Source organism: Lemur catta, chromosome 4 (assembly GCF_020740605.2).
Source record: "Lemur catta isolate mLemCat1 chromosome 4, mLemCat1.pri, whole genome shotgun sequence".
Lineage (NCBI taxonomy): Eukaryota > Metazoa > Chordata > Mammalia > Primates > Lemuridae > Lemur > Lemur catta.
Window position 1 is genome coordinate 21,114,766 of NC_059131.1, and position 23,549 is coordinate 21,138,314.

At 55.9% G+C, this 23,549-nt stretch overlaps 1 protein-coding gene across 3 annotated transcripts in view; it reads left to right on the top strand.

Annotated features, from left to right (window-relative positions):
• The first annotated feature begins 1,817 nt into the window (after positions 1–1,817).
• Positions 1,818–23,549, top strand: part of TOGARAM2 (TOG array regulator of axonemal microtubules 2) — a 49,145-nt gene continuing 27,413 nt past the window's right edge. For 2 of the 3 annotated variants that reach the window (XM_045549318.1, XM_045549319.1), the window contains exons 1-7: positions 1,818–2,004; positions 12,248–12,386; positions 15,426–15,539; positions 17,004–17,276; positions 19,790–20,001; positions 20,708–20,898; positions 23,449–23,495. In XM_045549318.1, coding sequence (XP_045405274.1) covers positions 12,359–12,386; positions 15,426–15,539; positions 17,004–17,276; positions 19,790–20,001; positions 20,708–20,898; positions 23,449–23,495 — 865 coding nt within the window. In that variant the 5' untranslated portion in view covers positions 1,818–2,004; positions 12,248–12,358. The remainder of the gene's footprint in view (positions 2,005–12,247; positions 12,387–15,425; positions 15,540–17,003; positions 17,277–19,789; positions 20,002–20,707; positions 20,899–23,448; positions 23,496–23,549) is intronic. The other variant, XM_045549320.1, reaches the window with a different exon arrangement.

Here is a 23,549-nt window from a genome sequence, read left to right on the forward strand (position 1 = left end):
GAGGGTCACTCTCGCCACCCCTGCTGGGCACACGAGGGAATTGGGACTCTCAGAGCTTGTTTCTTGCCTAAGACACCGTTGCTGGGGTCAGAATCCAGTCTGGATTCAGAGCCCTGTTTCTTAAGGGCTGTGTAAAATCCACCTCCCTTATGGCAGGTAACGCGGGAAGGAGCAGTTGGTTACCTGCTGGGGCCTCTCTCCTCACTCAGCTCCCAAGGGCAGGCCGTGCTTTCTCCTGTGTCTCCTGCGCCTGGCACGGGGCGTGGCACAGGCCGTGCAGCGGAAGCAGAGTGGGGGGGGCTAGGGAGCCGCAGGAGAACGGAGCCGGGGCCTGGGTGGGGGGCTTGCTGGCCTCGGCACTGAGTCTGGCCTTTTCCCCAAGGGTAGTGGGGGCCATGAGGTATGTCCAGCAGAGGTGTGACTATTTGATCTGTGTTCTAGAAGCTCTGACTCAGGCTGAGATGTGAGGATGGGTTTTGGGAGGTGTGCACACACACCCTCTCTCTTGCAGAGCTAAGGGGCAGCAGGACCTGCTCCCACCCTTGCTGGGTTCCCACTGATGAGCTGCTCTCATTCACAGGCCTCATTTTCCCCACCTGTAATCTTGGGCATCTTCACACCCATCTCTCGGGGGAATCCAGGTGGCCACCATTCCTGGTTTGGAGGAAACGCCCCCTTTCTGGACCTCTGCTGGAGGGAGTTCAGGAGTTCAGTCCATTCACCTTGTCAGCTGTAACTTCTGGCTCGGGGCCAGCATCTGCCACAGGGGGATCTTCTTCTCGGGCCTTATTGGCCAGTCCTCCTCCTTCTCTCCTTCAGCTTGGTGAATGCCAGCTGCTCCTTCCAGGGCCTCCCCCTGTGGCCATCGCAGAGCAGAGAAGAGAGTCCCAAGAAGGAGCTGCCCTGGAGCCTCCTGGAGGTGTAGGTAGCCTCCCACCCGCAGCCTCCCCGCGTGTTCCACATGCCTGCGGATTCCTCTATACAGAACATGGGGAGGAACTGCCTGGGAAAATGCTTAGTGTCTTTGGGCAAGTGACTCTTGCAAGGCTCAGCTCCCTCCGTGCCCCTCAGACGGTGAGCGCTAGAAGCGGGTAAGGAAGGGGATCAGCTGTCGCTTGAGGGGGATGATGCCAGCCTGAGGTTTCCGCCCAAGGGCTGGGCTCAAGGAGGAAGCACATGGTGGCTGCTAGGACTCACATTTCCAAACAGTTGAGGTGGAGGAATCTGGCTGGGGAGGAGACCCCGGCTTCCTGCTATGCAGGTATTTCTGAGGGTGCGAGACAGTCACAAACAAGCCTGTTACATGCACCTGTGTAATCCTTACAGCAACCCTATCAAGTCATTATTATAAATACCCATTTTATACATGCAGAAACTGAGGCCAAGAAAGGTTAAATACTAGTCAGAGGGCACGCAGCTCGAAGTAGCAGGGTCAGGACTGAATCCTGGCTCCGCCTGTGGCCAGGGCCTGGTCAGTCACCCTGTCTGCCCTTCTGCCTCCAGAAGAGCTTGTGAGCAGAACTGGGTTGGGTCCAGAGGCCACATAAGCAAAAGCAGTGACATCCCTGTCCCAAGCCTGCCACGCACCTCCTTGCTGCAGTCACCACGCAGTGGGGCCCAGCTGTCTCTCTCTCTCTCCAGTGTCCATGGCCCCAGAGGACAGTTCAGCCACTTGGGAGTGCCCAGAGCTCGAGTGAGCCACAGAGGACCCAAGGCCAAGGGGAAAAGTCTCCTGGCTCGTCTCTCCCCCAACGCAGGGAGCTGTGGCTCCTTCAGAGAGTGGTTGCTATGCAGCCTTGTTTATTCAAGGAGAGCCTCGCACAGAGCAGGAGTGCGCCAGCAGCCCAGCAGCAGGGCCGACGCCGCCCCTGCACCCAGGGCTGTGGTGGCTGGGCTGGGGCTGCCCCGTCCCTGCCTCCCTGGACCCATGGACGACATCATCTCCAGAGAGACCAAGGACCCTGGATTCCTCCAGTGACAGGGGTTTGGCCTCTGGACACAGAGGTGAGAGGCGATGTGTGTACTGAGCTGTCTGTGGGGGAGAGGAGTGGGGCGTGGGCCAGGACCCCTGAAATCCTTGAAGGGAGGGACAAGGACCTGGCCTGCAGCCAGCACAAAGGCACAGTGAGAGAAAAGGCATGGCCCCATGGCACGGAGGCTGTGTGACTGTGGGAGGGTCCCTGGCCGTCTCTGGCCTTCATGTCTCTGAGTGCTGTGAGCCAGGGAGGGAGGGCAGTGCCCTCTGTTCCGTGGCCCCGGGGGTGCCGAGGGCGACGGCGCAGGAGGGACGCGCGTGGGCTGTGGGGACGGCGCCATGGTGTGGGGCGCGGGCCTTGGAGGGGCTCAGCTGTGGGTTTGAGTTCAATGCCGCCTCTTACAGGCTGTGGGGACTCGGGCTCTTCGCCTCTCTGAGCCCCAGGTTCCTCATATGGCGGGTGGCGGTTAAATGACGCCTCTCTCTGGCGGCTGGAGAGCGTGGAGATGGCGGCAGGGCGGCGCGTGAGCCCCCGTGCGAAGTGGCAGTGGCTGTTGCTGACGTGCTGTTGTGGTGGAGATCATCGTGTTCTTTTCTGGAGCAGATTTTGGTTTCCTGAAACTAGGGTTTTGCCAGCCCCCTCTCCAGAACAGAACCCACAGTAGTTGCAGACCTTGAAGGGCTGATTTTACCTCAGGAGCACTGGGGGGGCTGGGGGGGCGAAGGAGCCCGTGTTCTGAGGCCACCCTAGGGCAGGTCGGCGCCTGGCCCCCAGCAGTGGTGTGAGGGGCCGTAATCGGTTCCATCCTGAGCAGGGCAAGCCCCGCACCGCTCTCCCCAACACCCTGCAGGCAGGGCCCTGCCGCCTCCTAGCCACGGGCTGCCTGGCTCCCAGGACTGGCCTGGTTTTAGCCGTGGAGCCTGGGCCTAGCAGACGTGAAGAAAGGGGAATGGGGGGGCAGGGGATGGGGAGATGTCAACCTGAGTCCATAGAGACCTGCTCCTGAAGGCAGCTGCATCCTCCTGTAACCCCCAGGACCACCTCAGAGGTGCCAGGCTCTGCTTGCCAGCAGGAGACTTGGAAGTTTATTACTGCAGACAGAAGAATGTATAAAATGCATGGATGGCTTAAGGAGTAATTAGGACACACTGGCAGCCTCCCAGAACCCACCCCAGGGCCCTGTCCTTATCACAGCTGCCTCCCTTCCCCTCGGGTTAATCACTCTCCTGATTTTTCCTTGCTTTTCTATAAAGTTTTCCACGAATGCATGCATTTCTAAACACTCAGTTTAATTTTGTCTTCCTTTGAACTTTATATAAGGAGAACCATACTCTATGTGGTCTTGTGGGTCTGGCTTCTTTCACTAAACATTATGCTGTGGAGTCAGCCACAGGTGTTGAGTGGGGCAGTGGTTTGTTTTCATTGCTGTGGAATATTCTGTGAGCACACCACGATTTATTCCTCCATTTTTCTGTTGGACATTTGGATTGTGTTCTGATTTGCGCTGTTAGCCATAGGGATGCTGTGAATGTTCTTGTGCTTCTTTCCTGGATCACATGTGCAAGATTTTCTCGGGGGTGGATACCTAGGAGCAGAATTGCTGGGCACTGGGTTTGCGCATCTTTAGCTGTATTAGATGAAGCCGGGCTGCTTTCCCATGGGGTGGTGCTCACTTACACCTCGCCTGCCAGCCATCCTGAGCCTTCCCTTCCCTCTGCATTCTCACCAGCACTTGCATCGGCTCTCGTCTTAATTTTTGCTGATCTTTGCAGAGCGGGGATAGCATCCTGTTTGTATTTCCCTGATGACCAGGAGCACCTGCCCCCAACCTTTCTTCCTCCCCGCCTTCCTTCCCCCTCCTTCCCCCTCGGTGCCTCCTGTCCTCTGCTCTCTGCTGTCTCAGCCTCTTGTGTGCTCAGGCATTTGACCTCCATGTTTCTCTCTGCCCTCCCACCCCTCCACACCTCTCCCCCGTTCTTCTTGGAGGCCCATCACTCTTCCACGTTATTTCTCTGTGGTCAATCTGTGAGTTACAGACCTGGGCTCCAGAGCTGCCACCTGGATGTCTGAATTTTTCACTGTCTGTTTCAAAACCTCTGGTTCTTGGCCCTATTCACATCCCTTTCTCAGCCTTGGATTTCCCTTCAATAAAACAGGGACAGAAAAGAAAAATGGCCCTCTACCGAAGCCATTTACATTTCCCAGGCAAAACCCGGCGTATGCCCCAAAGAGGCAAGAGCAAGACTTGGCTCTTGTTCAAAGAGAGTCGACTTTCTCATGGGCTATTGGGAAAGGACAGGGCTGGGGTCTGAAGTCCTCTGAGGTTCTTGCAGGGAGACCTGTGCCCAGAGCCCTTTCCTGGAATGTGACAGACATTTGGATGCTAGAGCCAGGGTTGCAACAACTCTGCTGAACCTGATTGGAAATGACGTTTTATTCTTCCCTGTCCCCTCTGGTCCTCTGGGCATCTGTAAGTGCTCACAGACTAGAATGTGAAGATTTGTGCTCCAGCTACTGGGCAGGGGTCCTCAACTGAACACCCAAACCATGCAGAAAGCTTTCCTGGGGCAGTGGACCATGCCATTTTTCACTTAAGACCCCAGGACTATGACCAAGTGCAAGGATAGCTCATCCCTCAATGGTGGAAATCCCAGGATGGGCAGCAGGCTTCCGAGCCCCAGCCAACAGCTGTGTGATTTGAGGCAGGATCTGACACAGTGGCCTCCAGCTCCACCAAGAGCCTAAGTCCCTGAGAACACACAGCATGGCTCTGACCAGGCACTGCAGTGCCGAGGTGACCATTTTGGGGAGGGTTTGGTGGGGAGTTGGAGAAGGAAGCTTTCCTCCCAGCCTTGCTGAAGGCCTTGCTGGCTGGTGGCCAGTGTGATGCCTGTTGGGGTCTGGGCCCTGGGATTTGCATAAGCTCCTGGTGGCCTTGGGTGTGTGTTATAGACTGAATGCTTCTGCCTCCCGCCTCCACAGGAGTGCACATGTTGAAGCCCTAACCCCCAATGTGTTGGTATAGGAGGTGGGGCCTCTGGGAGGTAATTAGGGTTAGATGAGGTAATGAAGGGGAAGCCTTCATGATGGGATTAGTGCCCTTATAAGAAGAGACCAGAGAGCTTGTCTGTCACGTGAGGACACAGTGAGAAGACAGCCGTCTGCAATCCAGGAAGAGTCCTCACCAGGAAATGAATCAGCTGGCACCTTGATCTCAGCTTCCCCAGACTGAGAGAGAAATTTCTGCTGTTGATGCCACCTGGTGTATGATACTCTGTTACAGCCGCTGGAGCAGACTAAGACGTGTCCCGCAGGCTCTCTGGGCCTCAGATGAACCCCTCACTCACCAGTGAGGAGACTAGCTGACCTCCCAGGTCCCTTCCAGCTTGAAATTTAGTGACAGGAGAAGCAAGTACAAAAAATTTTGTTAAATTACTAGCACAAGTTCTGATTAATCTCTATATTTGCATCAACATGATACACAAAGTGGGGGCAGGTTTAGAAGATTTTGAATTTTGTAAATTTATATGTAAGTTACGTACTCTTTGTCACTAGGGCCATAGCTCACTTGTACAGTTCCTTTTGTGAATTAGAAAAAGATACCTCTTTCTGAAGACACTTTACTTCTATTTATCAGAAGAGACTATAATAAATGTACAGAGCTTTAGTTTCTTTTTTTTAAGAGAAAAATTACCAAAGTTATTTAATGTGTATACACAGGAACCCCCAGAAAATGAGGATACCTAGATCTGTAGTTTCTACAGTGTGAATGGTGTCCCCTTAATTATGATGCCCTTGTGCAGTGCCCAGCCTGAACAATCAAACATGGCAGCCCTACTTGTCATCTGCCTTCATTGTTTTTCAAAAGCAGCCTAAGTAAAACTTTCTCTCACCTACAGGCTTTCCCATATCTTGTAGACCAATAATTCTCATATCACAATTCTCTGGGCTGGTGGGTGGGAGGGACTGCTTCAAATGCTGTGGCCGTAGACTTATATGCAACTCTCTTTCCTCTCCCTGTTGCATCCACCTCCCCCAACACCCACACTGAGCTGCTATTACAAACAGAAGTCCACCTTCTCAGCTGTGTTGGGCATAAAAGCAGTTGCTCCACCCTGGGCTAGGAGGTCATTAAGGTACAGGTGTTAACTGCCACCTGAACAGACTGTTCTGTTAAGAAAGGCCCTCCTGGAGTTTCCTAGCAAGGGGGTACTTGACCTGTTGTTCTAAGCGTCCTGCCCTAGCCTGCCCAGTGCTTCCTGCTCTCCCCAGAAAATTTAGCAAGTGAAGAACTTCCTGCATTTTGCCACCCTGTCTCAGATAGACCTCTGTAGCTTCTTGACCTAAAGACTTTCAAAAGAGACATTTTACCCCTCCCTAAACATCAGAACACAGCAAAACAGTTACTAAACAGACAAGAATATTAATAGCTACTGTTTATTGAGAACTCGCGAGTGGCTACACATAGTCCACTGAATGCTTTTTATATTTTTTGAATACTCTCCATAACCTTGTGAGATAGATATTGCTATTTCCATTTTGCAGTTAAATAGAGGCTCAGAGAAGTTTAATAATGTGCCCAAGGTCACACAGCTAGCAGGTGACAGAACTTAACCCAAGTCTGTTGACTCCTGAATGCACGCTCTGAAATACTATGTTCTACCACCTCTGTGAGCAGAAACCATCAGCCCTGACTCATCCACTTAGTAGCTCTGTGGCCTTGATCTAGTTACTTAACCTCTCTGAGCTTCAATTGTCTTACCTATAAAATGAGGATGTAATATCTACTTTCTTGCTCTATTTCTAAAGTTAAGTGGCATAATATTTGGAAGCATGTAGCACAGTGCCTGGCATATGGCACCATGGAACTAAGAAATGTGAATTCCTTCAGTTAGTTTCTTCTCAACAAGTCTATCTGAGAGATGTGCTTTAATTTTGAATTCACTCCCTCATTCATTCGTGCTATACACATTCAGTGAGTTATTACTGTGAGCCTGGCACTGCGTTTAGCACCTTGTCTGCATGTCTTCATGTCCCTGTGGGCCTGCTGGCTGTCTTGCACCTCGTGTTGTCTGGAGGACAGAGGGGTTACAGGAGCATCGGCCCCTCCTGGTCTCATGATGGTGGGGGGGTGGCATCTGCAGCAGGGGGGTAGCTCCAGGGCTGCTAAGGGAGTGGGGGGGCAGGCTTCTCATCTGTGAACAGCTTTCCTGCTGGCCCATGTGCCAGTCACAGCTGGAGCCTGGAGGCTGAGTCGGGTGTGGGCCCTTGGATGCCCCCACAGGGGGTCTGGTGGGGGGGGCATCAGTCTTCCAGCTGGTGGCTCTTGGGACTGCCAGCTCTAGGAGTGGCTGAGTCCTTATCTGGAAGTGAGGGTCAGGGTGGGAACCAGCCCTGCCCCAGACTAACAGAGATGGAGGCATCTGGGGAGAGGAAGACAATGGTTTCTTTGGAGTCAGAATGGGCCCTCTGTGCTTGTTCCCGAACGTCACGCTCTCCTGGGTCCAACTCTCCCGCGCAGTAGTCTGTCCTCCTACGTCACAGCTTACATCCAGGCTGCCCAGCGTGGCCTGGCTTCCTGACCGCTCCCTCGGTGGGAGGCTTGGCTCCTCCTCTGGTGCTGAGGACGGGCCCCCACCCCCCTGGCCCAGCCTGCGCCCTTCTCCCCGCTGCAGCTACCGTGGGGCTCCTTCTCGTCCTGTGACCTCCTCCCATGTCTTCAGCCTTTCCCTCTGGCGCTTTCTCCTCCTCCTATGAGTATGCGACCAGGCCGTCTCCTGCCTTTCTCATCCCAAATCTCCAGACTTGTCTGTACTCCGTCTCCACTTGACCTTCCACCTGCTCCTCAACCCGCAGCAGCTTTCTGTGACCACCGTGTGCCCCCAGTGCACAGAAATTGCTCTCACCACCCTCCTGGATGACTCCCTAATGGTCAGATCCAATTTGTAGCCCCAGTCCTTACCACCTCCACCTCTTTGCGGAGCTGATGCCTCTAACCACTGTGCTCGCTTGGTTCCCCTGGTGCCGACCCCCAACCTCCCCAGTGCCCTTGCTCTGCTCCCGCAGGGCTTCTGCGTGTCTCTGCCCCGCGCTGCTGTTCCCTGGACTGTTCCTTGGCTCTGGGCACTCTCCTGTGGCCAGGTCTTCCTACAGACAGCACCTGCCCTCGTGTTTTAATCGCCGTCTGATTACTGGGGGTTCCCAAGCCTACAGTCAGGCCCAGACCTACCTCTCTGGAGCACAGACCAGCTGCTTGCTGGACGGCTCCGCCCGCTGCCCTAGAGGAGTCAGAAACCAGCCCTCCCCAGCCAGACCCGCTGTCTCTCCCAGGCTGGTGCCTCCTGCAGTGTTCACCGTCTTGGCAGCCAGTGGCACCCCTTCCTCCACCCTCCGTGCTGGAACCCTGGACTCGGTCCAGACTGCCCCTAACTGCCCTTGTCTAATTAGTCTCCCAGTCCTGTCGACTTGCCTCCTAATATTTCTCTGCCCCTTCCCCCCGTTCAACCACCACCGCACTGCCCTAAACCAGACTCATCCTCTCTCTCCAGCATCCTTCCCACAGCCTCTCATCCTGTCCACCCAAATCCGTCCTCCACCTGCTGACGCAGCTCTACTACTGCCACTGTGTAGTGATTACTTATTAGGGCCCAGGCACGGTACAATAGTGAAGTGAGATAGGTATTACCTCCATTTTTGCAGGTGAAGAAATGGGGGCTCAGAGAAGTTTAGTAACGTGCCTTCAGTCACACAGCTCGAGGGTGCTAGATTTCAGTCTTATTCACTGTTGTATCCTAGTACCTACGACATGGTTGAATGAGTGAGTGCATCTGACTTTCGGTGACAGCCTGAACCCTGGAGGTCAGAGTCCAACAGGTCCTCTGAGAACATCCAGAGTTTTCCCGGGAGGCCTGTGGGACCTGTGAGGATAGGGTGGGTGTATGCACGTGCACGTGTGTGCGTAGGGGGAGGGGTTGCTTCTCAGGGAAGGAGGAAGAAGATTCATACCTGACATTTTTGAGCAACTGCAATGGTACTAGATTATTTCTACACATTACTTTAGTCCTATCAAAACCTCTGTTAGGGCATTTTTTTTCAAATGAAGAAAATGAAGCTCAGAGGAATTAAATCACTTTCTTGACTTAATACAAGAGGGGCCAGGGCAGGATTCCAGCTGTCTGATCCACAGCCCGCGTTCTAGGTGCTCCAGGTCGGGTGTTCTGGAGCACAGCGGTACAGGGGGTGTGCGTGGGAGGGGGCCTCAATCTGGGGCCTTTCTTCAGAGAGTATATTCTTGGGTTCAAAAATTAGGGTTTGCAAACTCTGCCACCTTCCCCTCAGCCTGGCCGCTGTCCTTCCTCTCTCTACCACCCTGGCATGGGCACCGTTGCTCCCACTGGATCCATCTGTGGAGCCGAGAGCTCTGGGCACTAGAGCCCAGGTCCCTGAGGAGGAGTGGGTGGTGCCGGGACACAGCAAGAGGAGCTGTGGCACGATTGCCAGCCACGTCCTGCCTGCCCCCCCTCCGTGAGCCCTTCCCTGCCCTCCTGCCTGCAGGCCCTTCTCTCGGGGGCAATCCTCTGCCCAGCTCCCTGTGGGCCGCGTGGGGCAGGGGCCATTGGGATTCTGTGCTTGGGGCTCACAGTCTTTACCGGGCCAGTCCTGGCTTTTGTTTCCTTCCAACTTGAAATGTGAGTCCCTTCTGTCACCTTTCTTCGCTCCTGTGGTGCCAGTCACTAGGGAGCCTCTGTAGCCATAACTTTAATGGAAGGAGTGACAACAGTCACTTACCGTGGGCTGCCCCACTCCTTGGGCTGGGAAACTGAGGCTGAGAATGGAGAAGCCAGCCATGCCGAGCAATCCTGGTCACCAAATTTCCCGACTTGTGACGCCCTTTAGGTCAGGGGCTGCCCCAGCGAGGGAGAGCAACGCCTTAGTGCCCAGAGCAGTGCTGGGCACAGATGTGGCCTCCGCGGACTGTGCCTTGGGCTTGGGTGCTCAGTGGTGTCCATGCTAAACCCCAAAGCTCTGCCCACCTTTGTGCTGGAATTCCCGATTCTGATTTTTTGTAGTGTGGACATGGGTCATTACGTTCCCACAAAGCACCTGGGGAGGTGTCCCTCACTGCTTTCACAGAAGACATGGTTGTTTGTCCAAAAGCAACTTTGGCCACCTGCTCTTGGGCAGGTGCTTAGATCTACACTTAGGGCCTCAAGAGTCATAGGTGTAAACCCTGAGAGGGACTCAGAGGGGCTCTGGTGGATGGGAGGCCTTGGCAAGCCATGGAGTGGCTCCAGGTTTCCTTTCTGTACTGCTGGTGTCCCTTGGGACCCGGAGGAACACGGGCTGTCTTGGCCTGTTGACCTTCTGGCCACTGAGAGGCCGCAGGCGGGAGCGTGGTCTTGTTCGGAGCGCCCACCGCAGGAGGAGTGGCTGCTGGAACTTAGGCATCCTGTACTCTCAGGCGGCTCCCTGTCTTCTCTTCCACCTCTGGAGAGTGATCCCTTTGAGGAAACTGAGGCAGCAATAACCACTTTACAGCCTAAGGTGAGAAACAGGGCTGAGATCTTATTATAAAGTGAATCTGAACTGTGGCCCAGTGGTTTTCAGTCCTGTTTGGACATCAAAATCACTTAGGAGTTAAGGGAAAAAACCCCACACAAATGGACCCCTGTGACCTGTTCCCTAGAAGACAGTAGAGGCCAGAGGACAGGGCTTGGAATCTGTCATTTTAATCAGTTTCTGGCTATTTGGATCTGCAGCCAAGGCTGGGAACAAGGGCTGTTGCTACACGTTGCCTTTTCATAGAATTTTTCATAGCAATGTATCCTATAGTTAGAGATATGGGTGGCAGGTGGGGCCTCGCTGCCCCCAAAGCCCTGAGCTTCAGCTTGTTTGCTTTAATTCAGCTGTGGAAGGTCCGTCCCGGCCTGGAACATTCCTGCTGGGCTTTGCCGGGAACACAGCTGTCTGGCCAATCTCTTGAGCCTCGTCCCCAGCTTACTGGGGTGAGGGTGGGGGTGTTGGTACCTGTGGAGTAGAATCCTCCTCACCTTGCCTGGGAGAAGCGCTGCAGCTCACAGACATTCAGGGCTGCATTGCACTACCATGTGGCCACGTCCCAGACTACAGCCCAGTGGTCACTAGACAGGGAATTGCCTTCTCCCCTGGCTGTGAGGAAACTTCTCCCCAGACAGAAAACGCAGTGTCCCAAGGGCCTAAGCAGCGAGCCCAGGCCAGGCTGATCCGAGCTGCAGCCTCGGTTTGGCCACAGGGTTGCTAGGAGGTGCTCTGCCTTCTGGGGCCGGGGCGCCGGCGGGCTGGCTTGCAGACGGGAGGCAGGTTTCCTCAGTTCCTGAGCAAGAGTTGGCACAGTGTCCTGCCCTGTCCCCAGATGATATGTGGAGGGAGCTACTCTCCGGAGTAGATGCTGAGAGATGGGGCGTTACCCCTGATTTTCCCACAGATCAGCTCTGGCTGTCCGCCTCCCTTACCTGTCGGGGGACACGGGTCACCATGATCTCAGCAAAGAACTTACAAAATTGTGTGAAGTCTGCAGTGAGACCCTGTCCCAGGGAAAGGAACTGCAGTTAGGTGGAGGGCGTGAGCCGGGGCTGGGGAGAGGCGCTCAGGACAGCGAAGCGGCTGAGGGGCCAGAGGCGGGGCTCGTTCAACCAGCTGAGCACGAGGGCCGAGAGCTTCGCGTGGGCGAAAACCCGCGCATCCTGAAAGAACATGGCGAGCTGGTTTCCGGGAGGTCTCGCCAAGGACGAGTGCTGAGCGGGGCACAGAGCCTTCATCGCGAGCTCTGGGGGCGGCTGGCGCACTGACGGGTGCCTCAAGGAAACAGAAACCGACGGACACAAAGTGTCAGGCTCTGCCTTGAAACCCCATCTCCCCGACACCCTAAAGGTGCCCATGTCCAAGTGACGAGGGACGACAGGTTCATGGGTTTCGCTGACGCTCTTCATGGTGAGCTCTTCCCACAGTGGAGCAGCCTCGGCACTTAGGAACTTGGAAGCATCTGAGAGAGTTCAAAGGTCAGAAAGAAGTGTCCGGTACTAAAACAATGTATGTAATCAAAACATTTGTGTGCCTATATTATTCTGAAATTAAAAATAAATAAATAAATAAAAGAAGGAAGCGTCCTTTGGTCCAGTGGCAGATTTGTTCCTGATAATAATGTTTTAGCTCCTGATGGGCTTTCTGTGAAGCGGTTTAGAAGCGTCTGTCACTTGTTTTTCCTGACTTCTCTCTGCCCCTCCCCACCGTAGGTCCCTGGATGTTACGGGTCGGAACCCTCTGGACCCCCAAGGACTGTCCTCACGGCCCAGGACTAGCCACGGCCTCTGGGAAACGTCTCAGGCACCTTGTCCACCCAGGGCATGGGCACCCGTGACGACGTCCCCACAGGTAAGGGAGGCCTGTTCCCGGTGTTTTCTGGGGTGGGGGATCTTCCTCAGATACCCCAGGGGACAGGCTGTGCCTGGGAGACGTAGCCAGGTGGCTGGGCCTGTCCACCCCAGCCAGCTGTCCACGTGCTTGGCCACTCGCACTCGGCCCTTCGTGTTCAGCATGTGTCCTCCTGGCTCCCTGCCCAGGGAGGGGCTCAGAGTGCTCCAGGGACTGACCTGAACTTTGCCTCTACTGTCTGAGGCTGGGTGGCTGGCTCCTCGAGGGGCCAGTGCTCCATGTGTGTGGGGCCTTGGGGAAAGTGGAGGACCCATTTCCTTAGCTGGCCAGGCAGGGGAGTGGGGACGGTGCGTAGCCACTTAGTGCCAGGAGATGGGGCTCTGGGCCTGGCTCTGCCTTTGGGGAGATGGTTGTTTGAGCCTCAGTTCCCTCTGGAAAGCGAGGGGGTTGGTTCTGCCCCAGATGAGGTGGGCGCGTGTAAGGTGCAGAGCTGCTTTACCTGCCGGGGCTGGAGCAGGGGCCAGGTGACCATTTGGAAGGTAGGTGGAGAGCCAAGGTGGCAGAGCAGGGCAGTTCAGGACACCCCAGGGCTTTGGCAGATTAATATGAAAACAACCAAATAATTTAGTGCTAAATCAGATCCCAACTGGCAGTAGAGTCTACTGGGGAAATGGGAGGTACTGAAGGCTTAAGAAAAATCTACAAATCTAGAAATAGAATGAAGGTGTTGTAGACCCCCTGGTGCTGTCCAGCTCCTTTGCATTAGTGATGTGGGAACTGAGATCAGAGAGGTTGGCTTTTCCCTCAAGGTCACACAGGTGACAGAAAGGGGAACCCAGGCTCCTGAGTCCCTGTCTAGGGGCCATCCAGCCTGGGGTGGGTGGGCTGGGTCTCCACCTATGTGGGGGCTTCTCTAGGTGGCAGGTAGGGCCCCACGGATGGTCCTGAGGTGTGCTCAGGAGGGGCTGAGCCAGGAGGTTGTGGGACAAATGACAGGATTTTATTCTTTTTTTGTGGCAGAATAATAATCCACAGTTTAAGTGCCTACCGAGAGGCAGGTCCAGCACTGCAAGGATGAGTAAGATCTGGTGACCGCCCAGGAAGCTGCAGGGCAGGACCGGAGAGTGGCCTGGGGAGGGGAGAGTGACATGCAGACGTGGCTGGGGGTGCGGGAGCACAGGGGACGGAGGGCTTCTCTCTCTCTCTCTCTTTTATTAATACATAATGGTTGTACATATTTGGGGCTATATGTCATATTTTGATACATGCATACAATGTGTAATGATCAAATCAGAGTAATTAGCAAATCCATCACCTCAAATATTTATCCTTTCTTTATGTTAGGAACATTCTAATTTTTTTCTTCTAGCTATTTTGAACTATATGATACATTATTTATTGTTAACTATAGTCTCCCTACTGTGCTATCGCGCCCTGGACCTTATTCCTGCTGTCTAACTGTGTGTTGGTTCCCAGTAACCAACCTCTCTTCATTCCCACACACCCTTCCCGCCTCTGGTAACCACCATTCTACTCTCTGCTTCTGTGAGATCTACTTTTTAGCTCCTACCTATGAGTGAGAACATGCAAAATTTGTCTTTCTGTGGTGGGCTTATTTCTGTTAACATAATGGCCTCCAGTTCCATCCATATTGCTGCAAATGACAGGATTTTTTTTTTTTTAGTAGCTGAATTATATTTCACATGTATATAGACCACATTTTCTTTATCCATTCATCCACTGACAGATATTCATGTTGATTCCATAGCCTGGTTACTGTGAATAGTGCTGCAATAAGCATGGGAACGCAGACATCTTTTTGATATACTGATTTCCTTTCTTTTGGCTGTATAGCCAGCGGTGACCTCAAAAGCACAGGCAACAATAGTAAAAATAGACAAATGGGATCACATCAAGCTAAAAAGCTGCTATGCAGCAAAGGAAACAACAGAGGAAAGAGGCAACCTACAGAATGGGAGAAAATATTTGCAAACTATCCATCTGACAAGGGATTACTAACCAGAATATATAAGAAACACAAACAACTCAATGACAAAAACCCAGATAATCCAATTTAAAAATGGGCACAAGACGGGAAGACTTCTTAAAGGAGTGGATGCCTTAGCCGAGCCTCCCCATCCTCTTTTCCTGGCTCCTGCTCCCGGCTGTGGTCTCAGCCCAGGGTCCCCCCCCACCCCCCGGGAACCCTTCCCTGTCCCCGTCCCTGCCAAAGGCTCACAGGCCCTGCACTGTCGTTGCTTGTTAACCTTGTGTTCCCCACCCAGACTTCAAGTCCCACTGAGCACTGAATCAGCCTTGCCCTCTACTGTGTCATCAGGGACTTTGAGGGGCAGAAGCCCTGCACAGAGCCAGCACTGACAAATGTCTGTGGCAGGGACAGGCAATGCCCTTAGCTGAGCCAGGGGAGGTGAGGGGAGAAGAGGAGGGTCAGTGTAGGATGTGCTGCGAGGTGCTTGGGGCTCCAGGAGAGGGGGTTGGCCAGGTAACCAGAAGCTCTGCTCTGCAACTGGGGGCATTGGTCAGGGCCAAAGCCACAGGGCAAGGTGTTCTCTGCAGCGGGTGGCAGTGAGGAGGTGGCCCAGGGAGAGCAGCTAGTGGGCAGAGGTTGGAGCTGGGCACACCAGGTATCAGTGTTGTCGAGGTGAAGGGGAAGAGGCCCGTGAAGGAGATGAAAAGGCACGGTCAAGGGTGTGGGGCAAAGCCAGGAAGGAGAGTGCAGGCAGAGTGTGGGGGAGGGGCAGTGAGGCCGAGAGGCTGGGCGAGTGGGGTTGGGAGGACTGGTGGAGGTCACGGGCTCCCTGGCTGGCTGGCCAGCTCTGGTGTGGGAGGCTGGGCCACTGCATGCCTTGGTTCCTTGGGCAGAGACCTTGAGGGGCAGAGTGTTCCAGGTACAGCATGGGTGTTCCTGGTTTGTTCCCGGTTGTGGCCTTGGAGGACCCTAAGGTGCCTCTACCTCAGAGTGTGCAGGAGGGCTCTGGCAGGCTGCAGACTGCCTGTGCTCCCCTGTGCTGTCCCCAGCCAGGGTTCTGGCTCCGGTGGCTGTGTACTGCGGGAGTGTCCCTTGGACCAGCGCTGGGCTCCATGTGCTCCTGCCTGGAAGCGTTGACTCCAGTCTGCCGGCTTGTGGAGAAGGTGAGATGGGAAGGCCCGGCTTGGTGACCCACCCACACCAAATGGCCTTCTAGTGCCCCGAGTGGCCTCTCTGGGGACGTTGGGCAGAGGATGGCTCCACCCGGCAGCTGCCCAGGCAGGGCCACTGGTCACGGGCAGGGCTTGGGCCTCATCCTGGAGGGAGGACATGTGTTAGATGCCAGGCTTCGTTCTCAAGCTGCCAGCAGATGGCATTTCTTCTGTGGCCTCTGGTTTTGGGCAGGTTGTTTCAACTCTGTGCCTCGGGGGATGGACAGGGGGAGACCCGCAGGAATAGGGAATGGGGCTCTCAGCATGTGCCTGGCTCCCCTAGTACCCCAGGGGGAGCCCGCAGGCGCAGGAAGACAGGGTCTGCCCCTGTGGGGCCCTCCTTGGGGCCTGGGAGCACCCTCAGCAGCCAGGGTGCAGTGGGACAGCTGCCGCAGTGGTGGCTTTCAGGACACCCACTCAGCTTCTCTGCCACTTTGTGCTCTGTGACTCTCTGCCCTGGCGTCAGCTGCAGGCTGCCTTCCCTGCAGGGCTCCAGGCCGTGGTTTTGGAGGGAGAATCTGGTTGCTCCAGTTGCCCCCTCTTAGGCCAGCCCCCTCACAGGCTGGTGGCTGGCCGAGCATTTGACTGCCCCTGGGCATGGTGCCAGCTGCGGTCTGGTATCTGTGGCCTGGGCACCAGGGTCTCCAGAAGAGCAGGGGTGTGGCAGAGCTTCTGAGCGCCGCCCTGTCCAATCGCTTCCCCTCGTTCCGGGCTCCCCATGGCAAACGCATCACTTCATGGATGTCTTTGAGACCCTCCCCCTCCTCTAAGTGTGCAGAGCCCTGTGCTTCTGCCTCTCCTATGGCACACCTCCTGCCTACCTTGTACTCAACCTATTTATGGACACATCTTATTTCTCTGATAGAGTGACCGTTCCTTAGTGACAAAGACTGTGCCTCACTCATATCTCAGTAGCCCCCCTGTCTGACAGAGCTTGGCGCCTAAGAAACGCTTACCAGATGCTTGTTGATGGGCAACTGGATGACTGTGTGTCTGGTGGGAGTGGGTGGGTTTGCTCTCAGTCTCCAGGGCGTCTCCTTTCACTCTGTGTTTGGTGTATGTCGGTGCTCCATAGTGCTGATGACTCTGCTGGACCCTGGCGGTTGGAGGATGGTGGTCCCTGGGCAGACGGCCTCCCCTGAGCATTTATGGTCTTTCTTCTGTGCCGTGAGAGCACTGCTGACCGACTCTCCTTTAAGCTCCTGGGTCCTCATGACATGTGACTTGTTCAGGTCAGGTGCTTCATAGACACCATCGAATGAATGACTTGGCCCGGGAAAGACTGAAACACTGATGGCTAGACTTCACTAGGCCAGCAGCTGCCTGTCCCCAGGGAGCAGCACCAAGGGCTTTGCTGGTGCCTGGTGCCACCTTGGGCCCCGTGTGCCAAGCTACTCACGTCTCTGTCTCCCTCAGCCTCTCTCCAGCCCACGCCGAGCATCCTGCTGAGCAGCGAGAAGCCGTCACAGCTCCTGAGTGGACATGGGGACCCAGGTAGCCTCAAACTGGATGCCCCTTTGAAGGGCTGGCAGGCCAGGAATGGTCACCCCAGGAGCCTCAGGGCCCTGTCTTTGGGGCCCCACCCCCTGGTAGAGTCGGAGGCCAGCAGCGTGGCCCGGGACACCACCCAGATCAAGGACAAGCTCAAGAAAAGGAGGCTCTCAGAGGGCCTGGCGGCATCTTCCCCAGGTGAGCCCTGGACCCTGCGCCCCTATCCCAGGTCACGGCCCCAGGCCACTCAGGCCGTGAGGATCGGCAGGTGTTCAGGTGGCATGCTGGGCCACCCAGGGCTGGGCTGTGGGCACCTGCCAGATACCCTCTCTCTGTGGCCTCAGCTTCCCCCTGGAGCACCACCTCCCTCCTGGGCCACTGCCGCAGCTTCCCTGCAGCCTCCCATTTGTACCCCTGCCCCTCTAGTCTGCTCCAGAGGAGTTTCTTAAACAAACGTCCTTACCCCACTCCCACTGGCTATGCTTAAAACCCGCCAGTGGTTTCCGGATGAGCTTACACTAAGGTCCCAATGTTCCCACATGCACAAGGCCCTCTGGCCCCGGGCTCACCTGTGCCTGGGTCACTCCCTCCCCTTGTCTGTGAGTCAGACGCATGGACTGACCCTCCAGTGCGTCCAGCTCTAGGCTCTGTCCTGCCTGAGGATTTAGAGTCCCCCACCCCTCCTCCCTTCTGGCTCAAAAGTCCTCCTCAGGAGGCCTCCTTGACTCCCCAATCTGAATTCTCCACAGCCTGCTCTCTAGTAATGCCCTGTTGTTTTCCTTTGTTTTTTTTCACGGTTCATGCGTGACTACTTGTTTAAAACTTGAATCTTGCATGTGAGAGTGCAGGGACTGTGTCCTCAGTGTGTCACATAGTCGCCTGGCACCTAGGAAGCTCTTGAGAAATGTTTGTTGAGGCCATGCACGGCAGCCCATGCCTGTGATCCCAGCAATTTGAGAAGCTGAGATGGGAGGATTGCTTGAGGCCAGGAGGTCAAGACCAGCCTGGGCAACATAGAGAACATAGAGCGAGAACCCGTCTCTAAAAAAATGAAAATTGCAAGAACGAGCTGGGTGTGGTGGTGTGCACCGAGCTGCTCGGGAGGCTGAGGCAGGAGGGTCGTGTGAACACAGGAGTTTGAGGCTGTAGGGAGCTGTGATCCCACCACTGCACTCTAGCCTGGGCGACAGAACGCAGCCCTGTCTCAAAATGAACAAACAAACAAATAAAAACAAAAAACAAACAAAAAAAAGGGAGAAATGTTTATTGAATAGATGAACAAAGAACCAAACAGCCGGGCACTTTCTGTTTCTCCCTTCTCCGAGTGGTGGGCAAGCCAGGTAAAGAGACCAGGTTCAAATGTTAGCCCCGATATGTGCTGGCTCTGGGGCCTTCGGCCAATGGGTGACCCTTCAAGCCTCAATTCCCTCCTCTGTGTTTCCTCCTCTAACACTTCTGTGTTACCGTGAGGGCTTAATGAAAAGTTATACACAGAATTCTCAGCACCTGGCATATGGGAAGAACCTAATAAACTGTGAATCTCCTTCTTTCTCTTCTCCTGGGCACATTGTGTAACTGGGTCTTTTTAGATGAACATACTCTTTGGGTGACAAGAGGAATAAGAGGGCAGAAAGCCTTGGGGGGAAAACACTCTCGGGGCCTGTGGTTGCTGCTGTCAAGTCTGGAGTTGTACTCAGCTGTCCCCCTGCCCTAAGCAGCTGCTCCCCAGCTGGGGCTTCCCCCGGGACCATGGCGAGGGGCCCAGGCAGATGCAGGGGTGCCCTTCTGAGGACGCGCCCTGGCGGGACATTACGGAGGCAGCTAGTGGGGTCAGAGTGCCCAGTGCTTGCTTAGAATTTCCAGGTGGCTCAACTTCTGGAATTGCCAGACCAATGACTCCCTCTCTTAGAGGTCTGAAGTCTTTTTCTAGACCTTTCATTTCTTTTTACAAAGTTCCAGTGGAGGAGAAAAAGAATGGGAGTTGTTATTTCTAATGTACAGACCGGAAGTGACCTATGACGTATCAGGTCCCCCAGCAAGTGTGGAGGGCCGGGGGTCTCCGGCCCCTGAGCAGGGCTGGGGCTGCCCTTGTCACCCTTCCCTGAGGTGGTGTTGGCTCCTCTGTGCCACTGCCCAGGGGGCCCAAGGTGGCAGCTGGGTGAGATGGGATGGGCCAGGGGCGCTGAGAAGTCTGCGGGGCACAGAAAGCATTGATGGAGAAGCTGGAAGTGTGGTGGTCTGTCTGCTCTGTCTTTTAGCCCACGTCAGAACAGCTGTACCCCATGTCATTAGCCAAAAAGGAAAGGGCAACAGAAGTTGTGTCATTGGACCTTTGTGAACACCCCATTTTACAGACGTGCACATGGGGGTTCAGATTGCTGGGGGCGTTGCCCGAGGTCACACAGCTTCCACCCAGGGCCAGGCCCACTGTCCTCGCTCTGACCTAGCACTGATTTTGTTTCCCTTCCTGCCCACGCTGCCTCTGAGCTCTGAACAGGTGACTTTGATTGGCACTTTCGAATGGAAACGGCCACTCAGTACGTCCCCTTGCTTGGTCCGCTGGGGGTCTGGCGCTAGGGGCAGATCTGCCTTCTCCCTTTGTCACCCCAGCCTTCCCCAGGACACAGGCCCCGCTGCTGGGGTCTGAATCCTGCCCCTCCGACTCCACATTCCTCTGGGACTAACCGATTCCCCATCCCCACCCCGTGCAGCCTTGCTGGATCCCGGGGGAGGCCCCCGAGGAGCTGCCCTGAGGAGCACCATCCCCCGCGCCACCTCTCAGAGGCTGCTGAGGGTGTCCAGGCTGATGCCTCCCATCCAGAGCATCCCCACCACCCCCGAGGCCAGCGGGGCCAAGGAGAAGGGCCTGGACCCTTCCGGGAGCGGCCAGAGACCCCAGGAGTTGAGATCCGGCACCCAGGAGGTAAGGGGGTTCCTCTGCCCCGAGTCCTGCCGCAGCTCCTCCCTGTCGCCTGGCTTTCTACTCTTGCCCAACTCCTGTTCCCACACCCTGCAGACTCTGGAGGTGTCTCTGGGGCTGCCCTCAGAGGGCTCTGGCCCCCATTGCACCTTCTCCCACAGCACGCGAAACCTGCGGCCGGCCTGGGAGTTCTGGGCGGCTGCACAGCGGTGACCACCCGTCCTAGCATGGGTGGTCCCCTGGGCCTCCTCTGGCCCAAATGCTCCGGAACTCCTCCTGCTTTCTGACCATTTCTCTCCGTTTTAAGAAGGGAGTGTGGCAGAGGGGGAAGGCTGCTGGGCCTTGGTTTCTGCTCTGTCCCCCACTGGCTGTGTGACCCCGGGTGAGCCACACCCTCTCTGGGCCCCATTTGCGCACCTATAAAAATAGAGGTTTGGACCAAATGTTTCTGAAGGTCCCTTCCAGCTCTGATATCCTGGGATTTTTCTGAAATATGAAGGACAGGAAAACACATCATAGTAAGAAAAGGGCTTGCCAGTTTCTCCCCTGGAGTGCTGAGGAAGCGATCATCCTTCCGGGGCCTGGGGTTGTGCGGCTGGAAAGAGACCAGAGGACACTTCCCTGCTAGAAGGACCCACCATGTGTGAGGTACCGGGAGGGGAGCGTCCGCATGGATGTTTCATGGACCAAACTGCGCCTCTGCTTGCAGGTGCAGATCTCCCCGCAAGTCCTGCACTGCGATGACGGGAAGATGTGGAAGTCGCTGGGGGACTTTGTGGTCCCGGCCATCCCTAAGGCCGGTGTGCAGGTGGCAGCCTCCTCCTGTGCACCTGGCGCCCTTCCCAGCCCATGGCCTCCAGGCCGGGACACGCCCACAGGCCTGAGGGCCCCACGCACACGGTAAGACCCTAAGTCAAGCCTTCCTTGCCGGCTTCTCTCCCCCATGCCCCACACGCACTGGGGCTCCACGTGGCTGACCCTCCACGCCAGGGCAGAGCTCTGTGAGCACCGGGCAGGGGAGGGCAGGCTCTCGCACCCATGAGCCGCACACCTGGGCAGGCCACAGCACCGCGTGGGGCTTCTCTGCCCCTTGGCTCCAGCAGGTGGGACGCAAGGGTGTGACAAACAACATCTCTAGCCTCTGTCTCTAGCCAGTGTCTTAATGGATGTGGTTGCTGGAGTGATGAATAAAACACAGATTATTTTAAAGCACGATTGAATTCATGGTAGCTCTTTGTTATAATGAATTTATTATATTACTATATCTTGATCGATGGAGTTATGTGTGTGGGGTGTAGTCCACAAACTTTTGGACTTAAAAAGGAGATTTCATACTCCCCAAAGAAGAGGGGCAGAGGGTCTGTGTGTTGTGACACCCCTGGGTCCATGCTCTGTAAGTAGGACCGAGGATGCTCTTCAGATGGTCTGTGAGCTTCATCTGGTAGTGAGGAGGTGCCACGAAGCCTTTCTGGTGAGTACGTGGCATCAGCTCTGATTTAGAAAGGCCACGTTGACAACCACAGAGCGCGTGGGCCATGCAGGCCGGGGCGGGGCTGCTGTAGGAGTTGGGGGAAGGCTCGGGGGGTCCGTGGGGTGAGCATGCAGAGGCCTGAGCAGTGAGGGAGGCTGGCAGGGCTGGCACCTTCATGACAAGTGCATGCCCCTCATGAAGACGGTGTGGGGAGGAGAGATAGGGCTTGGGGGCAGTGGTGAGGCCACTCGGGTGGCTTTAGCTTGTGGTGCCCTGGGACACAAACATGCTTTGACATCCGGCCCAGAGCAGGCAGGGACTCTTGCTGGGCGCAGGGCTTTGCTCTCCTACCCCTCTTCCTGAGGCCCAGGAAGAACCTCAGCGGGTCGTGGGCTTTCCGGGAGGCTCGGCAGGCAGAGGGGGGACTGGGCGGCCACCCGGAGAAGGGCAGCGGCTCCGACGAGTGTGGTCTGCTGAGGGGTCTCTAGGGACAGGGAGACCGAGAGGCTTCCCCTTGAAAGAGGCAGAGCCACATCCTCTGAGGCTGAGGCCGTGCTCGGAGGGGAGGACAAGCAGACTGCGGCTGAGGCCAGATGGGCAAAGCAGGCCTGAGCAGGATGAGGCCGGGCCTGGGGGAGCAAGCAGTGTCAGGAATTTTGTGCTCACCCTGGGCAGCCTGGGGCCCCCATGAGTCTTAGGAGCCGGGGTAGCTGCCGGGACTTGTCAACTCCATTTCTCCTGCCCCCGGCCCCACCAGTCCTGTTAGCGCGGTCGGTGGGCAGTGGTGGGGTCCCAAGGCAGAGGCCTGGTGGGAGGCTCCCTGGGCAGGGCCACCCTGGGGCACTTGCTCACTCCCTCCAGCCCACACAGGCCCTCCCTGCGGGCCCAGACCCAGGAGGTTGTGCCTGATGCAGGGGCTGAGTCCTGGCCGGTCTAGGCCCAGCTGGAAGCTGTGCCCCTCCAATGGGCCCAGGGTCCCCCAGCCTCCCTCCTGCCCTGGGATCAGAGTTCCCTGCATCAAGGCAGGCACTGAGTGGGCTCCCCTGCTGTCCGTCCTCCAGCCCCGCCTGGCCTGGGTCACTCTGCTGAGAGGATCCTCTGAGGCCACAGCATGGGATGTTGTGTCCCAGTGCTTTTGTTGTGCTTGTTACCCTGGCTGCCCCCAGTGGGTCCTGATGTCCTGCAGAGAAGGGACAATCATGTGTGACACCAAACAGCTGGTCTTCATGGGAACCTAAGTTCTGTGAGAGCAGGGATTGTCATCTCTTGTCAACACCCTATTTCCAGTGTCTAGAATAGGTCTTGGCACGTAGTAGGTCTTCAGTAAGTATCTGTTGAATGAATAAATGGTGCTTCCAGTTTAAAAAATTACAATTAAAACCCGTGCCAGGAATGTCTCTGTCTTCCCTTCCTGTGAGTAATTGGGATTGAGCTTCTATTGATAGTACACAACAGTGCTGGTTTCCCATCTCAGCAAAGGGGATCGGTCCCTCCAGCCCCTGGGGGTAGAGGATGGGGAATGGGGATTAGGCTCAGAGGAGGAGGAATATTTAGGGGTCACTCTGCTCTCCCAGGGCTGGGCACTTTGGGGAACTTGGTGTTCTCTGAGCGGGGAGGCAGTTTACCCCCCCATCTGCTGTGGCCACCTCCTGCTGCACGGGCCCAGGGCGCACAGCGGGGGCTGAGGGCCCCCTTTGAGACAGCAGTTTCCATGAGGGTGCCAACTTCCTGGGGACGGGCTCTGTGTCTGCACACCCAGCCTGGCCCGGACCGCCGGTCAGCCTGCCCTCGTGTTGGTGGAGGGAGCCGCCATCTCCTGCAGCTTGAACCCTGGCCAAGAGCCTCTGCAGGGATAACAGCCCCCGCCCCTGTGTCCCCCGTTTTGGCCGTGGCCTGTCCTGGAGCCACCCTGGGGTCCTCATGCAGCAGCTCCACCCTGTCGTCACTCATGATGCTTTTCTCTCCCTCGTTCTTTTAAGATTGGTTCGGGAGAGCGGGCCTCAGGAGAAGACCCCTAAATCTCTGGGTACGTATCCTCCGTGTGCACCCCTTGTTATCTGACTCTCCGGTTCCTGGGCTG